At 35.9% G+C, this 26,767-nt stretch overlaps 1 protein-coding gene across 1 annotated transcript in view; it reads right to left on the minus strand.

Moving 5' to 3' along the window:
* Nucleotides 1-725: 725 nt before the first annotated feature.
* LOC148952201 (uncharacterized) overlaps nucleotides 726-26,767 on the minus strand; it is a 71,701-nt gene continuing 45,659 nt past the window's right edge. Inside the window, exon 4 of the mRNA XM_089089152.1 lies at nucleotides 726-967. Within this exon, the coding sequence (XP_088945278.1) occupies nucleotides 726-967 (242 nt within the window). The remainder of the gene's footprint in view (nucleotides 968-26,767) is intronic.

A 26,767-nucleotide genomic window follows, 5' to 3' on the forward strand; every position in this document is an offset into this window, starting at 1 on the left:
AGCGAATAGTGGCAACCGTTAACAAATAAATTATTGCAGCAAAAGAAGAAAAGTTAGTCACAAGTGCAGGAATTGCATGCGATCACCTGCAACCAGTTGATATGTCCATTAATTACATATCTAGGAGCTTTAATGACTTCATAAATTTCAATTATTTTTTGATAATTTATTAGTTAATGGCTGAACTTCCAAATCCTGTTAACTTCGTTTTCATCCCTTGTTAAGAGTAGTATATATATATATATATATATATATATATATATATATATATATATATATATATATATATATATATATATATATATATATATATATATATATATATATATATATATATATATATATATATATATATATATATATATATATATATATATATATATATATATATATATATATATATATATATATATATATATATATATATACCCGGCTGCTGCTTAACAACGTGAAAAAACTAGAGTTCCAAGCTGTTTTTCTTATTCATAATCATCAATTTTCACTTCTAATTTTGCAATTCGGTTCTCTAAATTGTCAACCAGTTCTTTGATATTCTTTACTGACACCAACAATTGCTTTAGCTTCGGATTAAACTCAAGCGCCACTGACACGTATATTTCACCCACGATAGTCTCAACAGAAGTTTTCAGATTTTGGTCGTTTCCGCACTTATCTTGAACTTGCATAGTAATCGCGCTCATCATTGATTATTTTGTCTTTGCGATTTATTCCTCAGTTACGACTATTTTAGCTAGCAAATCCGCGGTAGATGGTTCAGAAGAAACTGCTTTCAGCGACGCAAAAGTTTTGGAAGCCGTCTTATAAATGTCTTGGTTTTGGTTAACCTCTTTAAACGCACTTTCAACATTTTTATCAGTTTTTGTAGGTGATTCACCGTAATTGTCCTCAAACGAGATGAGACTTTTCTTCGTGAGGCGCGACTCTGTGTGATCTCCATGCGCAAAAACTAAGTAGTTGAAAATTCCTGTTTATCCTTTCAAACTTGGATAATTCGTACGGGCCACAGCGGGAATCTTTTGAAATTTGCTAACGCAAGCTGGAACTGTTGGAACATTACTTTGCTACTACGAGAAAAATCAAGAAAAATCCACTTATCTTTCAGTGGGCAGGCTCACGGCAGCAGTGGCAACCAGCAATTGACGGCTGGCCCGGTGGTCCGCGGAACCTGCGTTGTTATTCACCACCGTACTCTGGCATCCTTATTCAGCTAATCCAAAATAATTCAAACATCACACAAATTAATAGGACACTAAAATAGTCCTTCAAAATCAAAAAATTTCAGTCTGAAAACTTGTGCCTTTCACTTGAGAAACGAATATTGGAAAAATATCCAAAGATTATAACTAAAAATTTGACATTACTCTTTACGAAAATTTTATGATCACTGACAAATAATCACTAGCAAAATCTATAATCATAATCACTGACAAAAGATATCGGATTCCAAAATGGTTGACCCAGTATTGTTCTTGGAAAATGTGGCTGGTGTTAAAACACTGACAGGATGTTGAAAGTTTGAAAAAATTTAGCAAGTAGTCCGGCTTCTCCTTTGCCTAACATTTTTTAAGGTTGTAGTTAAAAGACTCTTCAGTCTTTTAAAGGGGATGCAACTGGGGAGCGCAATCGACTGGTCGGTATTATGTTGTGTACAACTTTGAAGGCGAAGCAAGGACTTAAGAAATAGGAAAGAAGTAGCTTAGTCCTTGATGATTTTCTTTAAAACTTATGAAATGGGTCAAATAAAAGAGCAGCCTCAAAATATTAAATACTGAAGAGTGTTTAGTCATTAGGTTTGAAAGTTGAGGAAATATTAGCACTAACAGAAGTGAAATCTGCCTTTGCAGATAGTAGCTTATGACCTTTAGAATCTTTGTTTGTCAACTCGTATTCATCTTGTCAACTCGTATCCATCTTACGTAGCTTAACTAGCTTCTAATCTCGTAACTTAACTAGCTTATCCCAATATCTAGGAAGTCCATCTTGCAAGGACAACACTTTTGAAGAAGTAGTGTGAGGCTACTGTAGTTTTTTTTCTTTACGAAATATCTCTTATATAGCTAAGTTTTTGTGTTGCAGAGAAACACCACAGCTTTAGCGGCTTCTTTCTTTTTTTTTCTAGGTTTTCTTGGAAATAGTTATGGAAAAGTCGACCCCGAATACCCGATTCTAACTCTTTGGGTTGTTTTTTGAAATTTTTAATTTGATGCCTCTTGTATTTTAAACAACTAGTACTATGATAAGTACGCAGCATAACATGAATTTTCTTATGAAATTGCTTCGTTCACTTAGAAATAATTTCCAAAGTTATCATGACACGTCAATTTTTTTTATCCTGGAGGTTTTTTTTTCTTAGACCGACTCGATTTTTTTTTCAGAACAGGTAGGCAGGTTTTGTTCTTCTAAGAGCTGGAGCTGACAATAGTTTTTCGAAATTAAAATAAAATCTGTGACTCTATGTTTTGAAGTTTTAATTCTGCTAATTCGATACATTTTTTTCAAGTAAAATGCCCGAGCTTGAAAGCTTAACTTTTTGGAAATCAAATAAGCTTGAATACATAATTTTATTTTTACGACAATCTAAGCAAAATTTTTGTATCTCTGACAACTTTTTGGGGGCAATAAAACCTGAAATCCTGATTCCGAAACAGAAGTTTCCATTTCTAAAATGTTAGATTCACCCTTCTATATCCAATAATGTACACTAGGGAATAAAAGTTCAGACGATGAACTGTTTCAGGGATGTCCCCTAACCCCAGTAAATACTACAAAGTCTTAAAACAATGTATCCGTAAAACAATGCGAATACATAGTTTGGAGATTACTTCGTACACACAGAACTTATTTCAGAAACCTTTATTCGCAAAATTTTGAAAAAAAAAATTGTGAGAGCAATCGGATGATAATCACTAAAACCAGTTAAGCAAGTTGGACAAACTTAGTACCCTGTTGTTAAACCGACCTTAGATATCACTAAGCACCTTCAGCAGAATGTTCACATTTAGTGTTGGTTTACTAACCTGGATCTTAAATACTTAAAAGGTATTGTATTGTGCGCTGTTCGTGTCTTTAATTTTGCTCTCTTCTTTAGGTTTGTCAAGTATTCCTGTTAAGCTAATCAAGCATTTTTGTCTTATCTCAGACTAAAATACATAGAATTTACCTTGGGAAAAAATTGATTTTATTTGGACTTGATATGAAGGGCAAATATTTATTCATTTAAAAGTGGTGGAAGAAAACCACACTAAAGTAATTCAAATTTTTATCTTAATGTGCAAAATGTGTTGCTTATTTTCTAAGTGTTTACTGATTACAGCTTTTGCTTCAAAACAAAATTTTCTATTTTTATGTTCCATTTTGACCTGGATAATGTTTTAGCTTGATTCACACTTTCATGACCTTCAATTTACCCTGAAACTGCCAGCAGATGAGTTTTTGCTTTGTTTAAGTGTTTAGTCTTTAGTTAACGAGTCCTGGACCAGTAAAAAACGAACTAAATCAGAGCTGCCGACTGACTAGGTTTAAAAATAATGCAAAACGAGCTAAGTCATAAGTCTTCACTCAGTATAAAAAGGAACTAAGCTTTGGAACTAAACTCGGTACAAAAATGAGCTACTTTCAGAGTGCAGGCTGACTCAGTGCAAAAATAAACTATGTCTTGACTTGTTACAAAACAAGTTAAGTCCTGACTTGGTGCAAGAACGAGCTTAGTCACCGTGATACTGCGCCAAAAAAGCTATGTCTTGACTGTTTAAAAACTAGTTAAGTCTGACCCTGTACAAAAACGTACTAAGTCGAGGCTACGGACTGACTTACTTAAAAAACGTCCTGAATTCAGACTGGACCAGAAAGTTTGTCATATTGCACCTTGTCTCTGCCGCAATTATGCACAATTTCTCAATCTGAGTGCAAAAGTGAGCTAGTTCCAGCAGTGGGCTGACTCGTCACAGAAGATAGTAAAGTCCTGACGGACTGACTGTGAGCTGGCTGGGAGTACCTTGATTAATTTGGAAATATGCTATGATTTTCAGTCTGTTTGATTAGAGGCCCAAAATAGTCACTCATCCCCTCCAACATCCCCCCTCTCTCACTCTCAGCTTCTTAATAGGAGGATGTCTATAATGCGCTTTGTTTGAACCGTCATCACCCAAGGATTTTCAATCCTTGTGATCGGAGAATCAAGTGGGCTAATGGTCCTTCCAGTCCCAAGGCAATACTATGAGCGGAATGTGGCTCTTCCAACATCGAAGCCATTTTTTGAGTAAAAAGGTAGGTATCTTGTTGCACCTTGTTTGAACCGGAATCATGTGCGGTTTTCGAATTTGTGTGATTGAAGATCAAAGTGGGTCAATAATCTTTTTGACACCTCCCTTACCACAGCCAACTTTTGGTGAAAACGGTAGGCATGTGTCAACTAGTTGGTACTGGAATCATAACATAATTTTGAATATGTATGATGGGCCGCCTAAAGTTTTTTTTTGCAGAAAGGTACACAGTTTTCTTTTCTATTGGCTTTAAACTTATGGCACGAAGATCTTAGACCGATGGGACGTAAGAATGATAATTTTCAGAGAAGTATGCTACTTCTCCGATCTTTACACGGAAGTGCTTGTTTTCATTTGTATTGGGTTTAGAGGGATATATGATTTATTTTCAGAGGCGTTCGCCATTTCCCTGTCCTGCAAAGAGAGACATTAAAAATTATAACAATTAGAAAGGAAATCTTACAAAAAGTCAAACTTGAAACGAACAAAACTCACCGTAATTGAATAAGCTGATACTTAACAGACTGGTTGAAAAAAGAATAGGGATCGTTTTAAAAATTGGGTTTAGGCATCAATTTTTTAGAATTTTAAGTGAGGGAAAATAGACATCATCGGAAGGGAAAATACAGACACAAAAGTTTTTTCTTTGAATAGAAAACTAAACTGAAGCTTACAAATGCATTTATTCTAAGAAATATTTCGTTTCTCTCTTGTACGCTATATCTTTGCTTCTTATTTTTTTTTTTTTTTTTTTTTTTTTTTTTTGTGGTTATAAATAAAGATTTACTGTTCAAAATGTATATAGTTCTCAGCGAAGTCCAAATGACAGTGTAGTCCTTAAGGTCTTTTAGAAGGAGGCAACTCTTCTCTTGTTCGGGATTTTTTTTTTAAGTTTAATTTGATCATTCATTTCAATTTCTGTTAATTTTATTTTTCATTTACTCATTCAAATTCAATTTTGTTCCTTTAAAGTTTGACTTGATTATTCATTTTTATATATGTTCGTTTTAGCTTTCATTTATTTCATTTTGCGAGATTCTGTTCCCTGTCAGTTTAACTTATTACATTTTAACATTCCTTATTTTAAAAAGAAAATTGGAAAACGGAAGATGTTTTATTAGATTAATTACTAGACCAGACTGATCTGCACTTTTCAAAATGACCAACTGCTCCAGTATACATTTATATTTTCAGAGAGCCAACAGGTATTTACAAAAACTAATTGCGTGATCTTTATCAAAAGCTGCTTTATTTAGTTTCATTTTAGGAGTGATAGTTCTAAGCTTTGTAAACTTTGGACTTTAGACTCTTTTATGCGTGATACTGCAATAAATCAAAATGATTTCTTTTATCTAGTTGTATTGTTTTCGGTAGTTTGTCTCAAGCTCCTGGGATGTACTTTTCAGATTTGAAAGCAGCTTTTGGAATTTTATTCCTAGTGCTCACAGCAGAAGGTAATGCATAAGTTGAAGTGGGAAAGAGTGAGGTTTATCCCAGATGTGGTAGCTATTTTAAACATTACTTGCATTATTGTTCTTCCTATAAAATAATCGCTAAAAAAAAGGCTGTTACTTTTGTCCTTAAATCAATTATTCAAGCCTCTAAACCTAAGCAAAAATTGGGTGTAGTACGCAGTATCACCTGTCAACCAGTCCGTCTACGCTGGCGACCCTGCTGAAGAAGAGCGTTAAGTCAAATTAAAAGCATTAAGTCAAGTTAAGCATGAAGGAAAAGCGGTACTTTCTTCGGTGGTAGCAAATATTGGCAGTAGTAATGGTTCAATCTAAGGAAGAGGGGTAATAGGAAATTACTGTATCAATCTAAGGAAGAGGGGTAATAGGAAATTCCTGTATCAATTAAAGAGAGAGGGGTGATAGGACATTACGGTTTCAATTAAAGAGAAAGGGGTGATAGGACATTACTGTGTCAATTAAAGAGAGAGGGGTGATAGGACATTACTGTGTCAATTAAAGGTAGCAGACAGTACCCCTTTTTATATTAATATCTACAGGAGGGCAGGTAGACAGTATAGCTATAATATAAGGTAGCAGAGTGACCCTCATATAGCTATAATATAAGGTAGCAGAGTGTCCCCCCATGTAGCTATAATATAAGGTAGCAGAGTGTCTCCCCATATAGCTGTAATATCTCCAAGCAGAGTGTTTCCCCATATAGCTTTAATATCTCCGAGCAGAGTGTCTCCCCATATAGCTATAACAGTTTCAAGCGGTCAGTACTCCCGCCATACAAGCATAAAAGTCGTGAGTGTTTTCATGGTATGGTGATTCGTTTCCTGGTATGAAGTTATGAAATTCTGTCTGTTAATTAATTGTTAGGGCGTGGTTATTTTATGTTTAACCTTGAAAACGGGTATAAAAACTTTGTCGATAAGTTATTTTCTCAGTACAAAATTGGCATTTGAAATACAATAATGCAATCTAACAAAAGGAATATTAATAAAAGATATACGCAAGAAGTAAGTTGTGGGTTGAGTGTCCTGCTCAAAGGCATAGATTCCTGAACTTTAACTGTGTGGAATAAAATGGCTATCTCAAAATTTTGATTGGACGTGTTTGGGGAAATGGTGGGCGTGGAAGGGGTGTTAGTTGCCTTCCAATTACTTTTGACTATTAAAAAGGGCACTAGCAATTTCAATTTCTAATCGACTGAGCCCTTTTTTAAGTTTCTACAACAACACGTTCTATAAAAACCTTTTATGCCCCAAGGGCATAACTTACAACTCTTGCCCTGAGGGATGTAAGGGGGTGGTCATCCTCAAAGACCTAATTTACAGAACTTAAGACTACGTTGAATAAAATGGCTATCTCAAAATTTTGATTGGATGTGTTCGGGGAAAAGGCGGGCATGAGAGGGGGGTTAGTTGCCAACCAATCACTTTCGACTATTAAAAAGGGCACCATCCCTTTGAATTTCCAATCGAATGAGCCTTTTTTGAAGTTTCTACGACAACGCCGTCTATAAAAACCTTATATGCCTCTAGGGCGTAACTTACAACCCTTGCCTTGAGGGCTGTGGGGGAGTGTCCTCCTCAAAAACATAATTTATATCTGGAAATCAAATACGCTGAATAAAATGGCTATCTCAAAATTTTGATTGGATGTGTTTCGGGAAATGGTAGCCATAGAAAGGGTGTTAGTTGCCTTCTAATCACTTTCGACTATTAAAAAGGGCACAAGCCACTCCAATTTCCAATTGAATGAGCCCTTTTCGAAGTTCCTCCGACAACTTCTTCGATACAAAGTGCCCTGCTCTAAAGGAATAACAAAATAGATGATACATTGTGCCAACATCGTTCTTATATGCCCTCAGGGCATAACTTAAAACCCTTGCCCCGAGGGTTTTGGGGGAGTGTCCTCTTCCGAAACATATTTTCTATGTTGAAATCAACTGCGCTGAACAAAATGGCTATCTCAAAACTTTGATTGGATGTGTTTGGGGGAATGATGGGCGTGGAGGGGCTAGTTGTCCTCCAATCACTTTCAACTATTAAAAAGGGCAATAGCCCTATGACTTTCCAATCAAATGAGTTTTTTTTGAAGTTTCTACGACAAGACGTTCTATAAGAACCTTATATGCCCCCAGGGCATAACTTACAACCCTTGCCCTGAAAGCTGATGAGGAGTGTCCTCCTTAAAAACATAATTTATATCTGGAAATCAACTACGCTGAACAAAATGGTCATCTCTAAATTTTGATTGGATGTGTTTCAGGAAATGGTGGGCGTGGAACGGGTTTTAGTTGCCTTACAATCACTTTCGACTATTAAAAAGGGCACAAGCCACTCCAATTTCCAACTGAATGAGCCCTTTTCGAAGTTTCTACGACAACTTCTTCGATACGAAGTTCCCTGCTCGAAAGGAATAAAAATAATAAACGATACATTGTGCCAACATCGTTCTTATATGCCCTCAGGGCATAAATGAAAACCTTGCCCCGAGAGTTGTGGAGGAGTGTCCTTCTCAAAACCATATTTTCTATCTGGAAATCAACTACGCTGAACAAAATGGCTATCTCAAAATTTTTATTGGATGTATTTAATGGAATGATGGGCGTGGGGGGGGGTTAGGTGCCCTCCAATCACTTTCGATTATTAAAAAGGGCACTAGCCACTCCAATCTTCAATCGAATGAGCCCTTTTCGAAGTTTCTAAGACAACTCCTTCGATACGAAGTGCCCGGGTATGGAGAAAAATAAATAAATAAACGTTGTGCCCATATCGTTCTTTACTTAGGCAGCGCTATCGCAGTGCCTATGATATTAGAAATATCCTCATGAAAAATATTTACCCATAGAAAAATATATCCGCAAAAAAAATATACTATGGAAGAATGATTCATTTGAAAAATATACCCAAAGCAGCTTGGAAGTACACCTCTGTTTATTTATATATTAGAAATACCCTCATGAAAAATATTTACCCATAGAAAAATATCCGTAAATAAAATATACTATGGAAAAATGATTCATTTGAAAAATATACCCAAAACAACCTGGAAATGGACCTCTATTTATCAATATATGAAAAATATCCTCATGAAAACTAATTACCTATGGAAAAATATATCCATGAAAAAAAAATTATACTTGGAAAAACTGATTGACTTGAAAAAATATACCACGGGAAAAATGATTCATTTGAAAAATATGTTCGACACAACTTGTAAGTAATCCTCTGTTTATCAATATATTAAAAACATCCTCATGAAAAATAATTAACCATGGAAAAGTAGATCCATGAAAAAAAATATACCTTGGAAAAATAATTCGTTTGAAAAATTTACCCAAAACAACTTGCAATTAAACCTCTGTTGATCGATGTATAAGAAATATCTTCATAAAAAGTAATTACCCATGTAAAAATAAATCCATGAAAAAAATATTTTCGAAAAATGATTCATTTGAAATATGACCAAAACGAGTAGGAAGTAGATTTTTTTTTATCGATATATTAAAGATATCCTCATGAAAAATAATTACCCATCGAAAAATATATCCATAATGAAAACAATACACCTTGGAAAATCATTCGTTTGAAAAATATACCCAAAACAACTTGGAAGTAGACCTCTGTTTATCGATATATTAAAAATATCCTCATGAAAAAAAATAACCCATGGAAAAATATATCCATGACAAAATATATTTGGAAAAATGATTCTTTTGATAAATATACCCAAAATAATTTGGAAGTAGACCTCAGTTTATCAATATATTAAAAATATCCTCATGAAAAACATTTACCCATGGTAAAATATATCCATAAAAAAATAATACACCTTGGAAAAATGATTCATTTAAAAAATATACAAAAAACAGCTTGGAAGTAAACCTGTGTTTATCGATATATCAAAAATATCATCATTAAGAATAATTATCTATGGAAATATGTATAACCTTACCTTAATCAACTTAATTCGTTTGAGAGCTTTAAGGTATCCATGAAAAAAATATAATACTTGAAAAAAATGATTCATTTCAAAAAACATACTATGGAAAAAAATGATTAATTTGATAAATATACCCAAAACAATTTGGAAGTAGACCTCTGTTTATCAATATATTAAAATTATTCTCATGAAAAATAATTACCCACGGAAAAATATATCCATTAAAAATAACACACCTTGGAAAAATGATTCGTTTGAAATAGATACTTAAGACAACTTGGAAGTAAACCTCTGTTTATCAAAATAATAAAAATATCCTCATGAAAAATAATTATCCATTGAAAAATATACTCATACAAAAGAAGCAGAAAAGTACTACTGCAAACAATATTTTTCTAATAGTAAAAATAACGAATAACATATATATATCATTCTCATTTTGTATTTCGATAATATAAAATATGATTTTTTTTTGTTTTAATTTTATTTCATGTCATTTTAAGACATATATAAAAAAGTTGAAAAGAAATTTGTGTTAAAAACAGTAAAAAATGAAAAATAAAAGTTCAAAGAAAAATCATAAAAAATGGGGGGGAGGTGCCAAAGAGTTGAGGGAGGGGGTTTTCACACCCATGGAGGTAGGGATCCTTGATGGTTGGGGTCCTAGATGGTTACGGTCCTCGATGGTTGGGGTCCCTGGTGGTTCAAATCCATAACCACCACACTACTTGATTTCTAAGGATTGTTCTGGATTTCCTTATTAAAATTCTTTTCTCGGCGCTTACGACTTTACAAATTTCAACTTAATATATACTCCAATACCAAACAATATTTTATATTAGTCACACTCCTCACTTGCTACTTGTCTCATATAGCAACCATAGCCAAGAAGTGAAGCTAGGTCAATCGAACCAATCGACTTATGAATGATGGTTATATTCTAATCATATTCTGACATTTATATAATGTTGCGTGGTAGTCACCATTCCCCTAGACTTACCTTTAGTTGATAAGCGATTAAAATTTCAACCCTTTGAGTGTACGTGATTCAAATGACTTGTGAAGGTTGAATATATCTTGATATTCTTTCTCTGGTATAAATTATGCAAATGAGATACCTTTCGGTATTACAAAATAAAATGTGTAATTTCAGTATTAAAGAATAAATTTTGATACCATTAGCATTACAGAATAAATTATGTACTGGGCGTACATCATCATTTGGTTCATTGACCTACATTAATACAGGTATCAGAAGGGTTCTCATTTACAAAATTCTTATCTGTATGGTATACCATTTTGTTCGGAATATATCGTATTCTGATCGCTTTATACGATATAAGCCCAGGACCTTTACCCCCTTATACTATTATTGTTACCATTAATAGGTTATTTTCTTATGGTTTCTTGAATGAAATAATTGATTTGATTCTTTTTGTATATTTATTTATTTTACTACATTTTTGGACATCTCTCTTACTGTTCATATTTATGTAATTGAATGCCAGAGCAAAATGTTCTCAAAAAGTTCTCTAATTAATTTTCATTATTTGTACATGAGAACAACCTCTGAGCGTTCTCTCGCTAGCTCTCTCTTTCGTTCACTCTATATATATCTCTCTCTCTATCGCTATCTCTCTATCTATATATCTATACAGCTCTCTATCTCTATCTTTATATATATATCTATATCTCTCTATCTCTCTCTCTATCTCTCTATATTCCTCTCTATCTCTCTATCTCTGTCTATCTCTCTCTCTCTCTCTCTCTGTATCTCTCTCTCTCTCTCTCTCTCTCTCTCTCTCTCTCTCTCTCTCTCTCTCTCTCTCTCTCTCTCTCTCTCTCTCTCTCTCTCTCTCTCTCTCTCTCTCTCTCTCTCTCTCTCTCTCTCTCTCTCTCTCTCTCTCTCTCTCTCTCTCTCTCTCTCTCTCTCTCTCTCTCTCTCTCTCTCTCTCTCTCTCTCTCTCTCTCTCTCTCTCTCTCTCTCTCTCTCTCTCTCTCTCTCTCTCTCTCTCTCTCTCTCTCCCTATCTCTCCTGCTATCTGCTTTTCTCTCGCCTCACAAACAGATTATTAAAAACGCTTTGTTAGTTATACTAAAGTCGGTAAAATTACTAGAATTTACTTATTTAGAAATTACTTTAGAAAGCATAGGGGTTTAGAATCCTGCTCATATTAATTTCTGCTCGTTTTGAGTTTGACTCTGTTATTTATTAAACAAAAAAAACAAGTTTTTTAAACTGAAAGTAAGGAGCGACATTAAAACTTAAAACAACAGAAATTAGTCCGTATATGAAAGGGGCTGTCCCCTCTTAAACACCTCGCTCTTTATGCTAAAGTTTTTTATTGTTTTAAAAAATAAAGTTGTGAGCCATAGTAAAACTGTTGCGCAAGGAGTGAAGCGGTGAGGAGGCAACAGCCCCTTTCATATACGGAATAATTTCTGTTCGTTTTAAGTTTTAATGTCGCTCCTTACTTTCAGTTTAATAAACTTGTTTTTTTTTGTTTAATTTTTGAACGTTTTTGAATTAGTCCAGGTTTTGATTTTGGCTCACCGCACATGAATAATTAAAAAAGAAATTGAATATTAATTTTACTTTTATTTGGTTAAATGGCTTTCTCGAAACCTGTTTAATTTTATTTACGAACGTTTTTATTAGTAATAAATATACGTAACTCACGAATTAACTTACGTAACGAACCTCTATATTCTTATCTTTTTAATACGTATATTAGAGGGTTTGCCCCCTAGTCAATACCTTGCTCTTTAAGCTAAAGTTCGAATTTTGTTCCAATTCTTTAAAAATGACCCCTTAATCACAAATGCCGTTAATTAGAATAAATAGCTCTTATGAAAGTACTAAATAATCTTTGGCTTAAAGAGCGAGGTATTGACTAGGGGATGAACCCAATCATATACGTAATGTTTTTTGTCGTTTTAAGTTTTAATGTTGCTCCTTACTTTCAGTTGAAAAACTTGTTTTCTTTATATAATTTCTGATCTTTTTTTAAATAATGCGGGGAAATCCGGCGCCCCCGTCATAGCAATGTCTCTTCCCCCTTGAAAACTTCCTTCATGGTAAGATCCTCCCATATACCCCCCGACCCACTCCCCCCACTACCAGTAAAATTCCCCTCTGAAAACGTCTGTATACTTCCCAATGACCAATACTATATGTTAACTTTGGGTAAAGTTCATAACTTTCAGCCCTTTCCCTGGGGACTCTGGGGGACTAAGTCATCCGAAAAGACGTAGTTATTATATTTTTGACCATGTTGAACAAAATGGCTATCTCATAATTTTGATCGGGTGACTTTGGGAAAAAAATGAGCGTGGGAGGGGGCCTAGTTGCCCCCCAATTTCTTTGGTCACTTAAACATAACACTAGAACTTTTAATTTCTGTTCAAATGAGCCCTATCCCGATATCCTAGGACCACAGAGTCGATACGATCACCCCTGGAAAGAAAAAAAAAAAAAAAAAAAAAAAAAAAAAAAAAAACACACATTCGTGATCTTTCTTCTGGCAAAAAATGCATAATTCCACATTTTTGTAGATAGGAGCTTGAAACATCCACAGTAGGGTTCTCTGATACGCTGAATATCATGGTGTGATTTTCATTAGGGTTCTATAACTGTTAGGGGGTCTTTTCCCCTTTTTTCAAAAATCATCCAAATTTTCTCAGGCGCGTAACTTTTGATAGGTAGGACTAAACTTGATAAAACTTATATATTTTAAATCAACATTAAAATCTGATTCTTTTGATGTATTTATTGGTATCAAAATTCCGTTTTCTACAGTTTCGGTTACCATTGAGCCGGGTCGCTCCTTACTTACAGTTCGTTACCACGAACTGTTTGATATAAATTTCTGTTTGTTTTAGGGTTTCATATGTTTATTGATACTGATTTGTGGTAGTAGTATGCTTGGTAGATTATTTGATTCTATTTTTATTCATTTTTGGTTTAATGGAGTTTTTTACTTTTTTTGAAAAACCTATTTTGTGGAAAAATAATTTCTGCCCGTTTTATATTGACATTGTCTTTTTCAGGGAAAAAGACTGAGCCTCTTCTAAAGTTAAACAACCATCCCTTCCAAAAGAACCTTAAATACCACCTGGGCATAACTTACAACCCTTTCCCCTAATCTCTGGGGTTTGTTTCAACCGCTAAAGCCTTCTTATATGATATCTAGACTATTTTGAATAGAATAGCTATCTCAAAATTTCGATTAGATGTCCTTCGGGACAAAACGACGTGTGTGTGTGGGAGGGTGGGGTAGCTGCCTTACGATCACTTTGACTCTTAAAAAGAACACTAGAGCGTCTGATTACAAATCAATTGATCCCCCTTCGAAGTTTATATGACCATGCTTTCTATAAAAACCTTATATGCCCCCAGGACACAACCTATAACCCTTGCCCTGAGAAGTGGGGGGATTTGTTATCCTCAAAGACATAATTTCTAGACCTATCAAATACGTTGGAAAAATAGCCTTCTCAAAATTTTGATTTGAAGTGTTTGGGAAAATGATGGGGGTGGGGGGGGGGAGGGCATTTGCCCTCTGATAACTTTCAACTAATAAATTAGGTATTAGTCCTCTCAATTTCTAATCGAAAGTGCCCTTTTTGAAGCTTCTACGACAAAAATTTCTTTAGAAACCTTATATGCCCAAAGGGCATAACTCACGACCCTTGTTCTGAGGGCTATGGGGAGAGGGTTGTCCTTCTCAGAGTCATAATTTTCAGACCTTTCAACTACGTTGAACAAAATGGCCATATCAAAATGTTGATCAGAAATATTTGAGGAAATGATTGGCGTAGGGAGGGGGGGGTGATTCTCTCTCCGATTACTTTCGACTATTAAAAAGGGCAATAACCCTCTCAATTTTCTATCAAATGAGCCCTTTTTGAAGCTTTAATTACAGCGCTTTTTATAAAAAACCTTATATGCCCCCAGAGCATAACTTACAACTTTAGCCCTGAAGGCTGTGGGGGGTTGTCATACTCAAAGACATAAATTCCAGACCCTTCAACTACCTTGAACAAAATGGCTATCTCAAAATTTTGATTGCATGTGTTTGGGGAAATGGTCGGCGTGAGAGGGGGGTTAGCTACCCTTCAATCACTTTTGACTATTAAAAAGGGCACTAGAACTTTCAGTTTGCAATCAAATGAGCCCTTTTTGCAGTTTCTACAACATCACTTTCTATAAAAGTCTTATATGCCCCTAGGGTATAACTTGCAACCCTTACCCTGAGGTCTGTGGAGGGTTGTCATCCTCAAAGATCTAAGTTCCAAAACTTTCAACTACTTTGAAGAAAATGTTTATTTTAAAATTTTGATTGGATGTGTTTGGGGAAATTTTGGGCGTGAGAGAGGGGTTAGTTGCCCTCCAATCACTTTCAACTATTAAAAATGGTACTAGCCTTTTGAATTTCCAATCAAATAAGCCCTTTTTAAAGTTTTTTACGACAACGCTTTCTATAAAAACTTTCTATGCCCCCATGGCATAACTGACAACCATTGCCCTGAGGGCTTTTGGGGGGCTGTCATCCTCAAAGACCTAATTTCCAGAACTTTCAACCACGTTGAACAAAATATCTATTCTAAAATTTTGATTGGATGTGTTTTGGGGAATTTCGGATGTGAGAGAGGGGTTAGTTGCCCTTCAATCACTTTCGACTATTAAAAGGGGTACTGTCCCTTTGAATATCCAATCGAATGAGCTCTTTTTGAAGTTTTTAAGACAATGCTTTCTATAGAAATCTTATATGGCCCAGGGCATAACTTACAACCCTTGCTCTGAGGGTTTTTTTTTTTGGGGGGGGGTATCCTCAAAGACCTAATTTCGCGATCTTTTAACTACGTTGAACAAAATGTATATCTGAACATTTTAATTGGATGCGTTTGGAGAAATGGTGGAAGTGAGAGGGGGGTTAGTTGCCCTTCAATTACTTTCGACTATAAAAAAGGATACTAGCCTTTTGAATTTCCAATCGAATTATCCATTTTTGAAGTTTCTACGACAACGCTTTCTATAATAACCTTATATGCCCCCAGGACATAACTTACAACCCTCGCCCTGAGGGCTGTGGGGGGAGTTTCGTCCTCAAAGACATAATTCCAGATCTTTCTAGTACGTTGAACAAAATGGTTATCTCAAAATTTTGATTGGATATGTTTGGGGAAATGGTGGGCGTGGAAAGGGTGTTAGTTGCCTTTCAATCACTTTTGGCTATTAAAAAGAGCGCTAGCCCCTCCGATTTTTGATCGTATGATCCCTTTTTGAAGTTTCTACGACAGCTCCTTTGGTATGAAGTGCCCTGGTCGAAAACCAACAAAAAAAAAAAAAAACTAAATAAAACATTGCGCCAACATCGTTCTTTACTTAGGCTGCCTATTGCGCTACCTATGATAAATCTGACATGTGAAAAATAGACACATTGCATAATCTACATTCCTTGCTTAGGGGGCTTTGGGGGTATGGCATTCCTTGAGGCATAATTGTTAAACCTTGGGAGTTATGTGAATGAAAAAACTTTTTAAAATTCCTGTCACTGTTAAGGGGAGGAGGGGGTCCAGGTGTCCCCCTAGAAAATTCCCTCTTGGAAATTTACCCCAGGAAAATCCCCCCCTTTATTTTCTCTGGACAATTTCGAATGTTCATTAAAAGGGAAATTAAAGGTTCTAATCACCTGTTTAAGTCAGAGGCAATACCATATGGTTGCCTATAGTAAAGAGCCATAAAGGTTCAATGTATTATTATTTGTTTAATTATTTATTTTTTCACAGAGGCATTTCATATAGAAGGGGTAGTCATAAACACTTTGGAAGGGGCTCATTCAATTGTGAATTGAAAGTTTTAGTGCCCTTTTTAAGAGTTAAAAGGGATTGGAGGGCAACAACCCACCCCCTACATCGTTTTTCCCCCATACGCATCCGATCAAATTTTTTGAAATAGCCATTTTGTTCAAGATAGTCCAAAGGTCGAATAGCCATGCCTCCGGATTTGACAACCTCCTTCGGCTCCCCGGGCTAGGTTTGTAAGTTATGCAAGTTTCCAATTGTTAAGAAACAAGGTTTTTATGGGAAGGGTGGTCGTCTAAGCTTATGTAGGTGGTCGTCGGAAATTGAAAGTTGAAGTACCCTATTTAATATTCAAAGTGATCGAAGGACAACTATCCCCTCTTGTGACCCTTTTCATGGCGCTTCAAAGGGTGCATTTTAATACCAGTACATCCCAACTCTCATTGAGCTTTCAGGTAATTACAGTTTTAGTTCTAAAGAAGGAGCGAGGGGGGTGGAGGTAGATATTCACATTTGATCCCTTTTCATTTTTGGTAATATTTATGGTCTACGCTATTATGTTGAAAGTAATTGCAACACTAAACCCTAAAATTAGCCTAATTTATTGCGTATAGGAGGGGATCTGCCCCTTCCTCATCCTCCGACTTCCCATCGTGATCGTAGAAACTTCAAAGGATGTTCATCCGATCGGGAAATGAAAGTTCTAGTCCTTTTTGTAAGTTGAGAGTGGTTGGAGACCAAGCAGCCCCTGTCCTAAAACTGTTTTTGATATTTGGTCATTTTATTACCCCTTAAGACATCTGATCAATATTTTTAGGTACCAATTTGGTACTGTCTCTGTGCCTGCTCATTTTGTGTGTGGGGAAATTTTTCAGGAAGGGGGAATTATTTGGGGGGAGGGGACGATTTTTCCACGGAGTGAATTTTCAGCAGGGGGGAATTTGCCGGGGGGAAACGCTGGTTCCTGTTAAGCGGGTAACTGAAAAGAGAAGAGTAGAGGGGCTGGTTGCCTCCTCAAACTCTTTCCAATATTTCCTCCATATACTTTTGAAGTTTCAAGTTAACACCCTTATTCGTTCCTTAGATAATGCTGTTGTGCCCTTTTGACAACCCTCCTGCATATAGTGTTTTCTGATTCTTTTTTACATCCTCCTCAACATTTTCTAAAAGTTTTACGTTAACACGCTTACCCTTTTTGGAGACTCAGGAACAAACATGCCCTCTTTTCGCAATAGCCAACCTTATATAGAAACAAAGGGCAACTTATATAACTTACAATACTTGCCTCAGGGGCCGAGGGGATCGTCAACCCTGGAAGCATAGGTATATGACTTTCCCACTTTTTTCAACAAGATGGTCGTTCCAGAATTTCGATAAGGTGTCTTTGGGAGGAGGACAGATAAAAAGGCATGTCGAGGGTACTGGTTTCCCTCCGATCACTTTACAATAGCCCCTTATCATGGCCTGAAAGTTTAAACTGAATACCCTAAGCCCTTCTTGAGTTATTGCAGATACGCCTTTTCGATAAAGTTAATGCACATAGTATCCTTTGATTTAGTTTAACGTAACCCTCCATATCTCCCGAAAATCAAGCTTAATACCCTTTGCCTTTTCGAACACACCCAGAATCAAACATCCCCCTTTTTCCTAATGATAAATGCTGCATGTAAAAATGGATAAAATCTATAATTTGTGATTCTTACCATGGGGGGTGCGGGGGGCATTGCACCACCGTAGGCAGAGTTACTAGACCCTTAAACTATTTTGAAAGAAAATAACTTTTAAAATTTTTCTCCCCTTCTCCCCTTCTAGATGAAGGGCTTCTAGAAAGGGTAAGGAAGGGAGGGGCTGGTATCCTTTCGATAACTTTTCATCATCCCCCTCAATATACCCGAAAGTTTTAACTTAATACCCTTAGCCTTTCCTTAGATATTGCTGATACGCTTTGTTGACAGCCAGCTTGCACGTAATAATTTTTGATTGTGTTCCGCATCCCTTTCAAAAGCTCTGGGGGCTAATTTCATCCCCATAGGCATATTTGTTTGTCCTTGGACTATTTTGAACAAGGTGGGTATTTCAGAACTTTGATCGAATGCTTCTGGAAGAAGAGCAACTAAAAAGGGCATGGTAGGTGGATCTTTACTATAGGCAACGCTATAGAAAACCAAAAATTTGAAGCTTAGTAGAAATCACTCTTAGAAATCGGACTTGCTTGACTAATCAAATAATATGTTTGAAAAGACAGTAGTATAAAAAGACCAAAAGTTTGAAGCTGAATAAAAATCGTTGTTAGAAATCGGACTTGCTTGAATAATCAAATAACTGCGATTAGAAGGAAAGCGACAATGAGAATCCATATATAAAAGCCTGCTGCGTGCCGAGTGCCAGGGCCTGGTGACGGCGCCGCAGGGTTCCTTGTATATATATATATATATATATATATATATATATATATATATATATATATATATATATATATATATATATATATATATATATATATATATATATAGGCACTTGGCACGTGGCAGGCTTCTATAAATAGATTATCACTGTCGCTTGTCTTCAAAACGCAGAAAATTTGATCTTTTTATGGATGTAATGACGTCCAAATGAACCTTAAATTAGAAATGGTGCCTTTGTAAAATAAATTTTTTTTACTATGTAAAAGGCTTCTATATATGGATTCTCACTGTCACCTGTCTTCTCAACGCTGACAATTTGAGCCTTTTATTGATGCCATGACGTCCAAATGAACCTTAGATTAGAAGTAGTGCCTTTGTGAAATTACTTTTTTTTACTGGACCTTTAACTTTTGCCTCGGCTTGCCTTTTGTCATTATGAAAGACATATCACCGAACCGTTGTTTCTCTTAATTTTTCAGGTGGTGGGACAAAAATTTCTTCTTTTGCCTCGGCTTGTCTTTTGTCATTATGAAAGACATATCGTCGATCCTTTATTTCTTTTAATTGCTCAGGTGGAGGGATAAAAACTTCTCTCTCTTCCAACGATTTATCTAGTCCAGGTTTTTGATTTTCAAAGGTATGGTAGGCATTGATGACCTTATCCATGTCTAAATCCAAGACCTAATCATCATCGCTATCGGTTTCAATTTGTTTGGTTCGTTTTACCTCGACTTGTCTTTCGTCATTATGAAATACATGTAGCCGAACAATTTTTTTTTTTTTTTTTTTTTTTTTTTTTTTTTTTTTACAAAGGTATGGTTGTCAGAATAAGAACTGGGTCTTATACACAGCCCTTGTATGAATAGTCAACCAAGATTTCGGGCCAGAGTGCATCATTCTCAGGTACCTTACAAAGGGGCACACTCATAATACAGCTGACAGAATTCATGACAACATTGAGGTGAAGATGAAGAAAATACGAAAAATACATAATTTTTCTGATTTTTTGACATGTGTCAGTGGGTCAAGGAAAGGAGTAACTGCTATCACGATGGACATTTCCTTCCGAAACAGGACCTCAAAAAAGAGAGCAAGCACAAAGAAGGTCAAACTGCCTTGCTTGAAAGACATAGTTGAAGCTGAGTTCCGTAAAGGATCCCAAAAACTGTTTTATCGCACAAGCTTTGAGAACGATGAAGTTGAGATTTCTGACTTTTTTCATTGTGCATTGTACAGAAGTTATACCCAATGATGCCGAGCAATAGGCGCCAATTTTGGAAAAACCTTCCAATCACATCTGTTCCAGACTTGACAATAGACAAAGATGACCCATATGAAAAAAAAAATAGAAGTCTGAATGTGCATATTCGTCAGAACTTGGTATGTTAGTAGGTGCTAGAGTACTGCTAATATTTTTTCTAAAGTGTATACAAGTGTACATACTAGGTTTTGTTGGTTGAATTTCATGTTGCCCTTGCTAGGAAAACACTGACAAAACCTAGTATCTATTTTTTACGTTTTAAAAAATATGACACATTTGTAATTGTTTTTTTTTGGAATTGTTGAATTATTTTCTACTTTTGTGATATTTCAAAACATTAACAATGATATTGCACAAGAAGCAGCTTTATAAAGTAACGTTTTTGCGTTTTCTTGGGACTTACTCAGATATGGATACTAGGTTTTGTCAGAGGACAGCCGGGCATTGATGATCAAGAAAGAAACATCACTCTAACAATAAGACGTTTCACCAACGAATGCGTCCTGTTTTGAGGCTAAGTCTTCAAGAAGTCTTGCTACACCTACGTAGTTCTCAACTAAAATAGTTTTCTGGTTAGGCCTAAATTTTATTACATTGCAATTTGCCCAAGCTAGCAGCAATCTGCAAAAGAATTACAGTTGTATCCTACTCTTTCCTCTGGAAAATGGAGGGCTCCACAGTGAATACAAGCAACGTTGAGGGGTCTCAAAGACTTATATGTAACATTTACTGAGTTTATGGCATCTTTGTACGTATGTACTTGGTTTTGTACCACCTGTTATTGGTAACAACGATTTGGACACTGATGTTCTTCTAACCACATGTGTCTTTGATTTTCATTTTTGACACGCTCTAATTCTCGTTTTTGTTTATCATCTAACCGTGTGTATCTTTGCCCTTCTTTTTTGTTTTGATAAGCTCTAATTGTTGTTTTTGCATATCTTGTAACCGCACGTGTCTTTGCTGTTCATTTTCATTTTTGACACGTTTTGGATTTTGATTACTTTAGATACTTTAGCAATGGTCTTTTCTTTAGCTACTCGTGTTGGGGCTGTCGCAACTGATGGTCCAGGTTCTCGATTTTCATGTCTTATCACGTTTGATAGCTTATGTGTTGGTTCCACAGAATCATCATTTATAGTAGCTGCAACTGGAAATTCTCGTTTTTTTTGGTCTTCCTTTAGACATTTTTTTTTATAAATCATAAGCAGCTCAATAGCGCTGCCTAAGTAAAGAACGATGTTGGCAAAATGTATTTTATTTAATGTTTTTTTTTTTTTTTTGGTTGGTTTTAGACCAGGGTGGGGTTTAGAGTTGGTTTTTGGTTGGTTTTAGAATTCATATAGAAGGAGTTGTCGTAGAAACTTAGAAAAGGGCTGATTCGATCAGAAATTTAAAGGGTTAGTGCTTAGTGCTCTTTTTAAGATCTGAAAATTATGTTGTTGAAAAGGACACTTCCCCCACAGCCCTCAGGGCAAGGATTGTAAGTTGTGTCCTGGGGGCATATAAGGTTTTTATAGAAAGCGTCATCGTAGAAACTTCAAAAAGGCACCATTTGATTGGAAATTCAAAGGGCTAGTCCCTTTTTAATAGTCGAAAGTGATTGGAGGGCAACTAAAACCCCTTTCATCCCCACAATTTCTCCAAACATATCCAATCAAAATTTTGAGATCGACAAGCTGTTCAACATAGTTGAAAGTTCGGGAAATTAGGTCTTTGAGGATAACAAATCCCTTACACCCCTCAGGGCAAGGGTTGTAAGTTCGCCCTGGGGGTATATAAGGTTTGCATAGATAGCGTTGTTGTAGAAACTTCAAAAAGGGCTCATTCAATTGGAATTTGAAAGGGATAGTGTGCTTGTTAATAGTAGAAAGTTATTGGAGGGCAACTACCCCCCTCTCACGCACATCATTTCCCCTAACCCATCCAATCAAAATTTTTAGGTAGCCATTTTTTTCAACGTAGTTGAAAGTTCTTGAAATTATGTCTTTGAGGATGACGAACCCCTCACAACCCTCAGGGCAAAGGTTGTAACTTATGCCCTGGGGGCATATAAGGTTTTTATAGAAAGGGTTGTTGTAGTGAGATAGCCATTTTTTCAATGCAGTTGAAAGTTGTGGAAATAAAGTTTTTGAGGATAGCAAAGTTTTATTGGCCTTTTTAATAGTCGAAAGTAATGGGAGGGAGTACCACCCCCACCCCAAGCCAAACATTTTCCCAAACATTTCCGATCAACATTTTGATATGGCCACTTTTTTCAACTTAGTCGAAAGGGCTTTGAGGATGACAACCCTCCCCCATAGCCCTCATGACAAGGGTCGTAAGTTATGCCCTTGGGCCATATAAGATTTTTATAGAAGTTGTGTCATAGATTACTCCAAAAAGGACTCATTCGATTGGAAATTGAGAGAACTAGTGCCTAGTTTATTAGTCAAAAATGATCAGAAGGCAAATCCCCCCCCTATGCCCATCATTTCCCCAAACACTTTCAATAAAAAATTTGAGATAGCCATTTTTTCAACGTATTTGAAATGTCTGTAAATTATGTCTTTGAGGATAAAAAAAAATCCACCCAGCCCTCAGGACAAGAGTTGTAAGTTATGCCCTAGGGCCATATATGGTTTTTACAGAAAGTATGGTCGTATAAACTTCGACGGGGCTTCATTGGGTTAATGATCAGACGCTCAGTGCTCTTTTTTAAGAGTCAAAGTGATTGAAGGACAGCTACCCCCCCCCCCCCAAACACACACGTCGTATTGTCCCAAAATACATATAATAGAAATTTTGAGATAGACATTCTATTCAAAATAGTCTAAATACCATGTTACAAGGCTTTTGGGGTTGAAACATACCCCAGAGATTAAAGACAAGGGCTATTCGAAATAGTCTAAATACCATGTTACCAGGCTTTTGGGGTTGAAACATACCCCAGAGATTAAAGGCAAGGGTTGCAAGTTATGACCAGGGGTATGTTAGATTTTTATGGAAGGGATGGTTGTTTAACTTTAGAAAAGGCTCAGTCTTTTTCACTGAAAAAGACTATGTAAAAAAAAACGAGCAGAAATTTATTTTTTTTAAATTTCCATAAAGTAAGTTTTTCAAAAAAAAGTAAAGAACTCCATTTGACCAAAAATGAACAAAAATAAATTCAAATAATCTACCAAGCATACAACTACCACAAATCGGTATCAATAAGCAAATGAAACCCAAAACAATCAGAAATTAAAATAAAAAAAAGAGTCAAACTCAAAACCAGCAGAAATTAATATGAGTAGGGTTCTAAACCCCAATCCTTTTAAAAGCCAGAATATAATTTGTACTTTACTGGAAAAATCTTTTAAATATTTTCATTTTTATAGTTTTAAGAAATAAAAAATTAATTCAGATTTTAAGGAATAAATATCAGCATATGTATATTAAACTGACATTGCACATTTTTTTTTTTTTCAGTAAAAGAAAAAGTGAGTTTAGTTTTTTTTTTTTTTTTTGTACTGAGGACGCCCAGTTTGCATACAGGTGAAATCTCCGCGTTGTTTTAGTCTTTTTTTTTTTCTCTCTGCTGGCCGCAGTCTCGTTTGTTATCTCTTCATGGAGTTTTACTTCTCTTTGTTATTTTTGTCGATTATATAATTTCTAATTTATTTTGTTTTTGTCATTTTTATTTTCAACTACCCTCTGTAATTCCAGGTCATGAACGCTTGGTTTTCAGAGGATCAACCAGTGAGAAAAATGTGATTGAAGGTAAGGAACAGAGGAAAGACAAGAACATAACCTTCCTAGTGTTATTAATTATCATAGGCTACACGAATGGGTTGACCCAGTAATGAGCAATTTGTCTCTTATTTTTCCCCAGACTTTTCAAATAGAACAGAGACCTTTTAAGATTCGGAGGGGTTTATTCTCACAAATTCTAAGATATGGTGCCCTTTTTAGTGAGTAAACAATCAAGGGTGTTTATCTACTCTTTTTGTCCCAAAATAAAATATGAAGTGGATTTTTTGGCATGGTAACAACGTCCCTGAGATATGCCTTCATGATGAGCTAAGCTGCCGCCCCCCCCCGGACAATGGGACGGAGATATATCAATTGTCCATTTGCCGATTCTCGTTTGAATAGTTCTTATTTCATATATTTATCTTCGAATTACTCTGATAGTTGTTCTCCATTATACCATCAGATAAAATTTTCCAGTTTGACACTTAGCTGTGAGATCTTAGCTGTTAGTTGAAGAGGGCTTTTAAGTTTAAACAAATTACAGCTTTTTTGCTTTATTGAGATTTGAGATTTGAAAAAATTCACAATTCGTTTATATTTATTTGTTGATTATTTTGATAGTTTCATTAGCATTTATTTGAAATTAATTAGATAGACTAATGTAATCTGTAAATTAATCTAATTCTTTCCTGGTATTTCTGCAGTTGGTTTGATTTCTTACCAAAGGAAGACCATGGAAAACTACAGAGAATTCCTGCAATTGTCTACCTTTCTTAATTTTATTGATCTCCTCGCTGCCTAGCATGCATCCTCGCAGCCTAGAGATGGACTATTGCAGCCATAAATTTCCATTTTGGCTGAACAGGCCCCATTACTTGATAAATCCTTTTTACTTGCAGACCCTGCTCAATATACATCGTTTTTAGTGTGTTTAACAGGGATCTTGTGGTCCAGTACTGGGAAAAGCTATTAACTACAATCTAAACCAATATTAAGGCACGATAGCTATCAACAAAGGAGAAAATTAAGTCGAGCTATGTTTGTTGTGAGAAAATACTCAGGACAGTGTCAAAAAACAAAGAAAAGGAGGCACGGAGGAGACCCGTCTTGAACATACTACACTCTTTTATGGACACATATAATTGAAAGTTTACAGGGCCTATTTTTCCCATGTTTTTTTTTACTGTCAATGGCTATTGTGTATGAAAGTTGAAGGGCTTTGGTTCTAAATCTATGATTCTTGCTGAAGATTTCCACTTGGTCCCCTTCTTAAGTGCAAGTATCAATCTCAGTCATAGGCAGTTGGCCATTTAAAATATTTAATATTTAATTATACCCGAATAATGAAGCAATCTTCTGGAAAATTTTCCCCATTATTTTCTGGCTCATGGGGTGGATATAATGCTGGCAATAAGAAGGAAGGAAAAAATTAGTTCAAGTCTCGTCAAGATCATTCTGAAGGACAATCTCTGGCTTAAAAATAAGCTTAGGGCTAGAATGGATGTTTATTAGATTTCAGTTTGTTCTGCAAAAATACTTTGATACGCACTAAAGTTTTTATTTCTGGGCACTCAGGTGCTAGGCTTATTCCCCTGGAAGTTTCTTCCCGGGAAATCCTCCCTCTCCTTCATGGAAAACTTTCCCATAATATTTTCCCTGCAGAAAACCCCCTCGAAAATTCTCTCCATCCGCGGAAATCTCTCGAAAAATTCCCCCCGTGGAACCCTCCCTTCCCCCCCCCCTCTATGGAAAATTTTCCCTGCGAAAAATCTCCCCCGTGCAGAATCCCCCCAAGAAAAAAATCCCACACTTAGAAAATCCCACCTTCCAGTGGAAAACTCTCCCTGCATACAAAATTGAGCAGCCCAAGAGAAAAGATGAAATATTAAAATAATGAAGAAACGAAAGAATTTTCGAATATTCTACCTATATTCCAAAATATAGGCAAAATCTATGGTGTAGAATATCCCATATTATTTGTTTTTGCGTTTTGATTTATTTTAATTCTTTTTTGTTTTGTTTTTTTGCAGTTGAGTTGTTATAGCAGGGTAAGATAAAGGTTAAGAGAAATGATTTGCACATAATAAATCTATGGTACTTCTTACTTACTGACTTGTACTTGTAGCAAGACTCAAGCATCTCCGCTCTCCCTGGCATCCAGTAGCGTCGTCATTGTAGTAAGCCAAGAGTCTCGGTCGTTTGCGAGTGGTGCAATCAAATCGAACCAGGACTTTTCCCATCTTCGTCCATACTTCTTGGAGCCACCGATTGGGTCTAAGTCAGCCTTGATGCAGGCGAGCCACGTTTTCTTTTGTCCCGCATGTCGTTTTTTTTATATAACAAAAAGAGGTGTACATCTCAGGGCCTTATTACCAAAGGTGTGGTGTGGGCGGTGAAGTGTATGGCCGAACCATCGAAGGCTTCTTTGTTTAATTATAGTGGCCGAATCAGAACGCTGATAGTACATTTTGCGGAGTTTGACATTGTTGACACAATCACGTAGTTCAATGCCACTGTCCATCCTTGTTTGTAAGCCTGCGTATCCGCAATTCTCAAAAATGGCTTAGTATATTTTGTTGAAACTTTAAATGAACGTTGAACTAAATCAAACGACAGTATACGGGCCCAGGTTATCAAAAGGGGATATCTGCAATGTCTCAGGAACGGCAAATGTTATCAATTTAAAATATTCAAGTAACGCTAGAATAAACCAAATTACACTATGCGCATCAAGGCTACCACTGGGTGTAACTGCAATATTTTAGAAACGGCTTAGAGTATCCAGTTGAAACGTTCAGGGGCTACTGAACTAAACTAAAAGACGCCATCATAAAAGTAGTAAGGCCATATAAGATTGAAAATATACATGCACTTTCACAAGCCTGAGGC

This window comes from Artemia sp. Qi Xiang Cuo, chromosome 5 (assembly GCF_049724085.1).
Source record: "Artemia sp. Qi Xiang Cuo chromosome 5, ASM4972408v1, whole genome shotgun sequence".
In the NCBI taxonomy this organism is placed as follows: Eukaryota; Metazoa; Arthropoda; class Branchiopoda; order Anostraca; family Artemiidae; genus Artemia; species Artemia sp. Qi Xiang Cuo.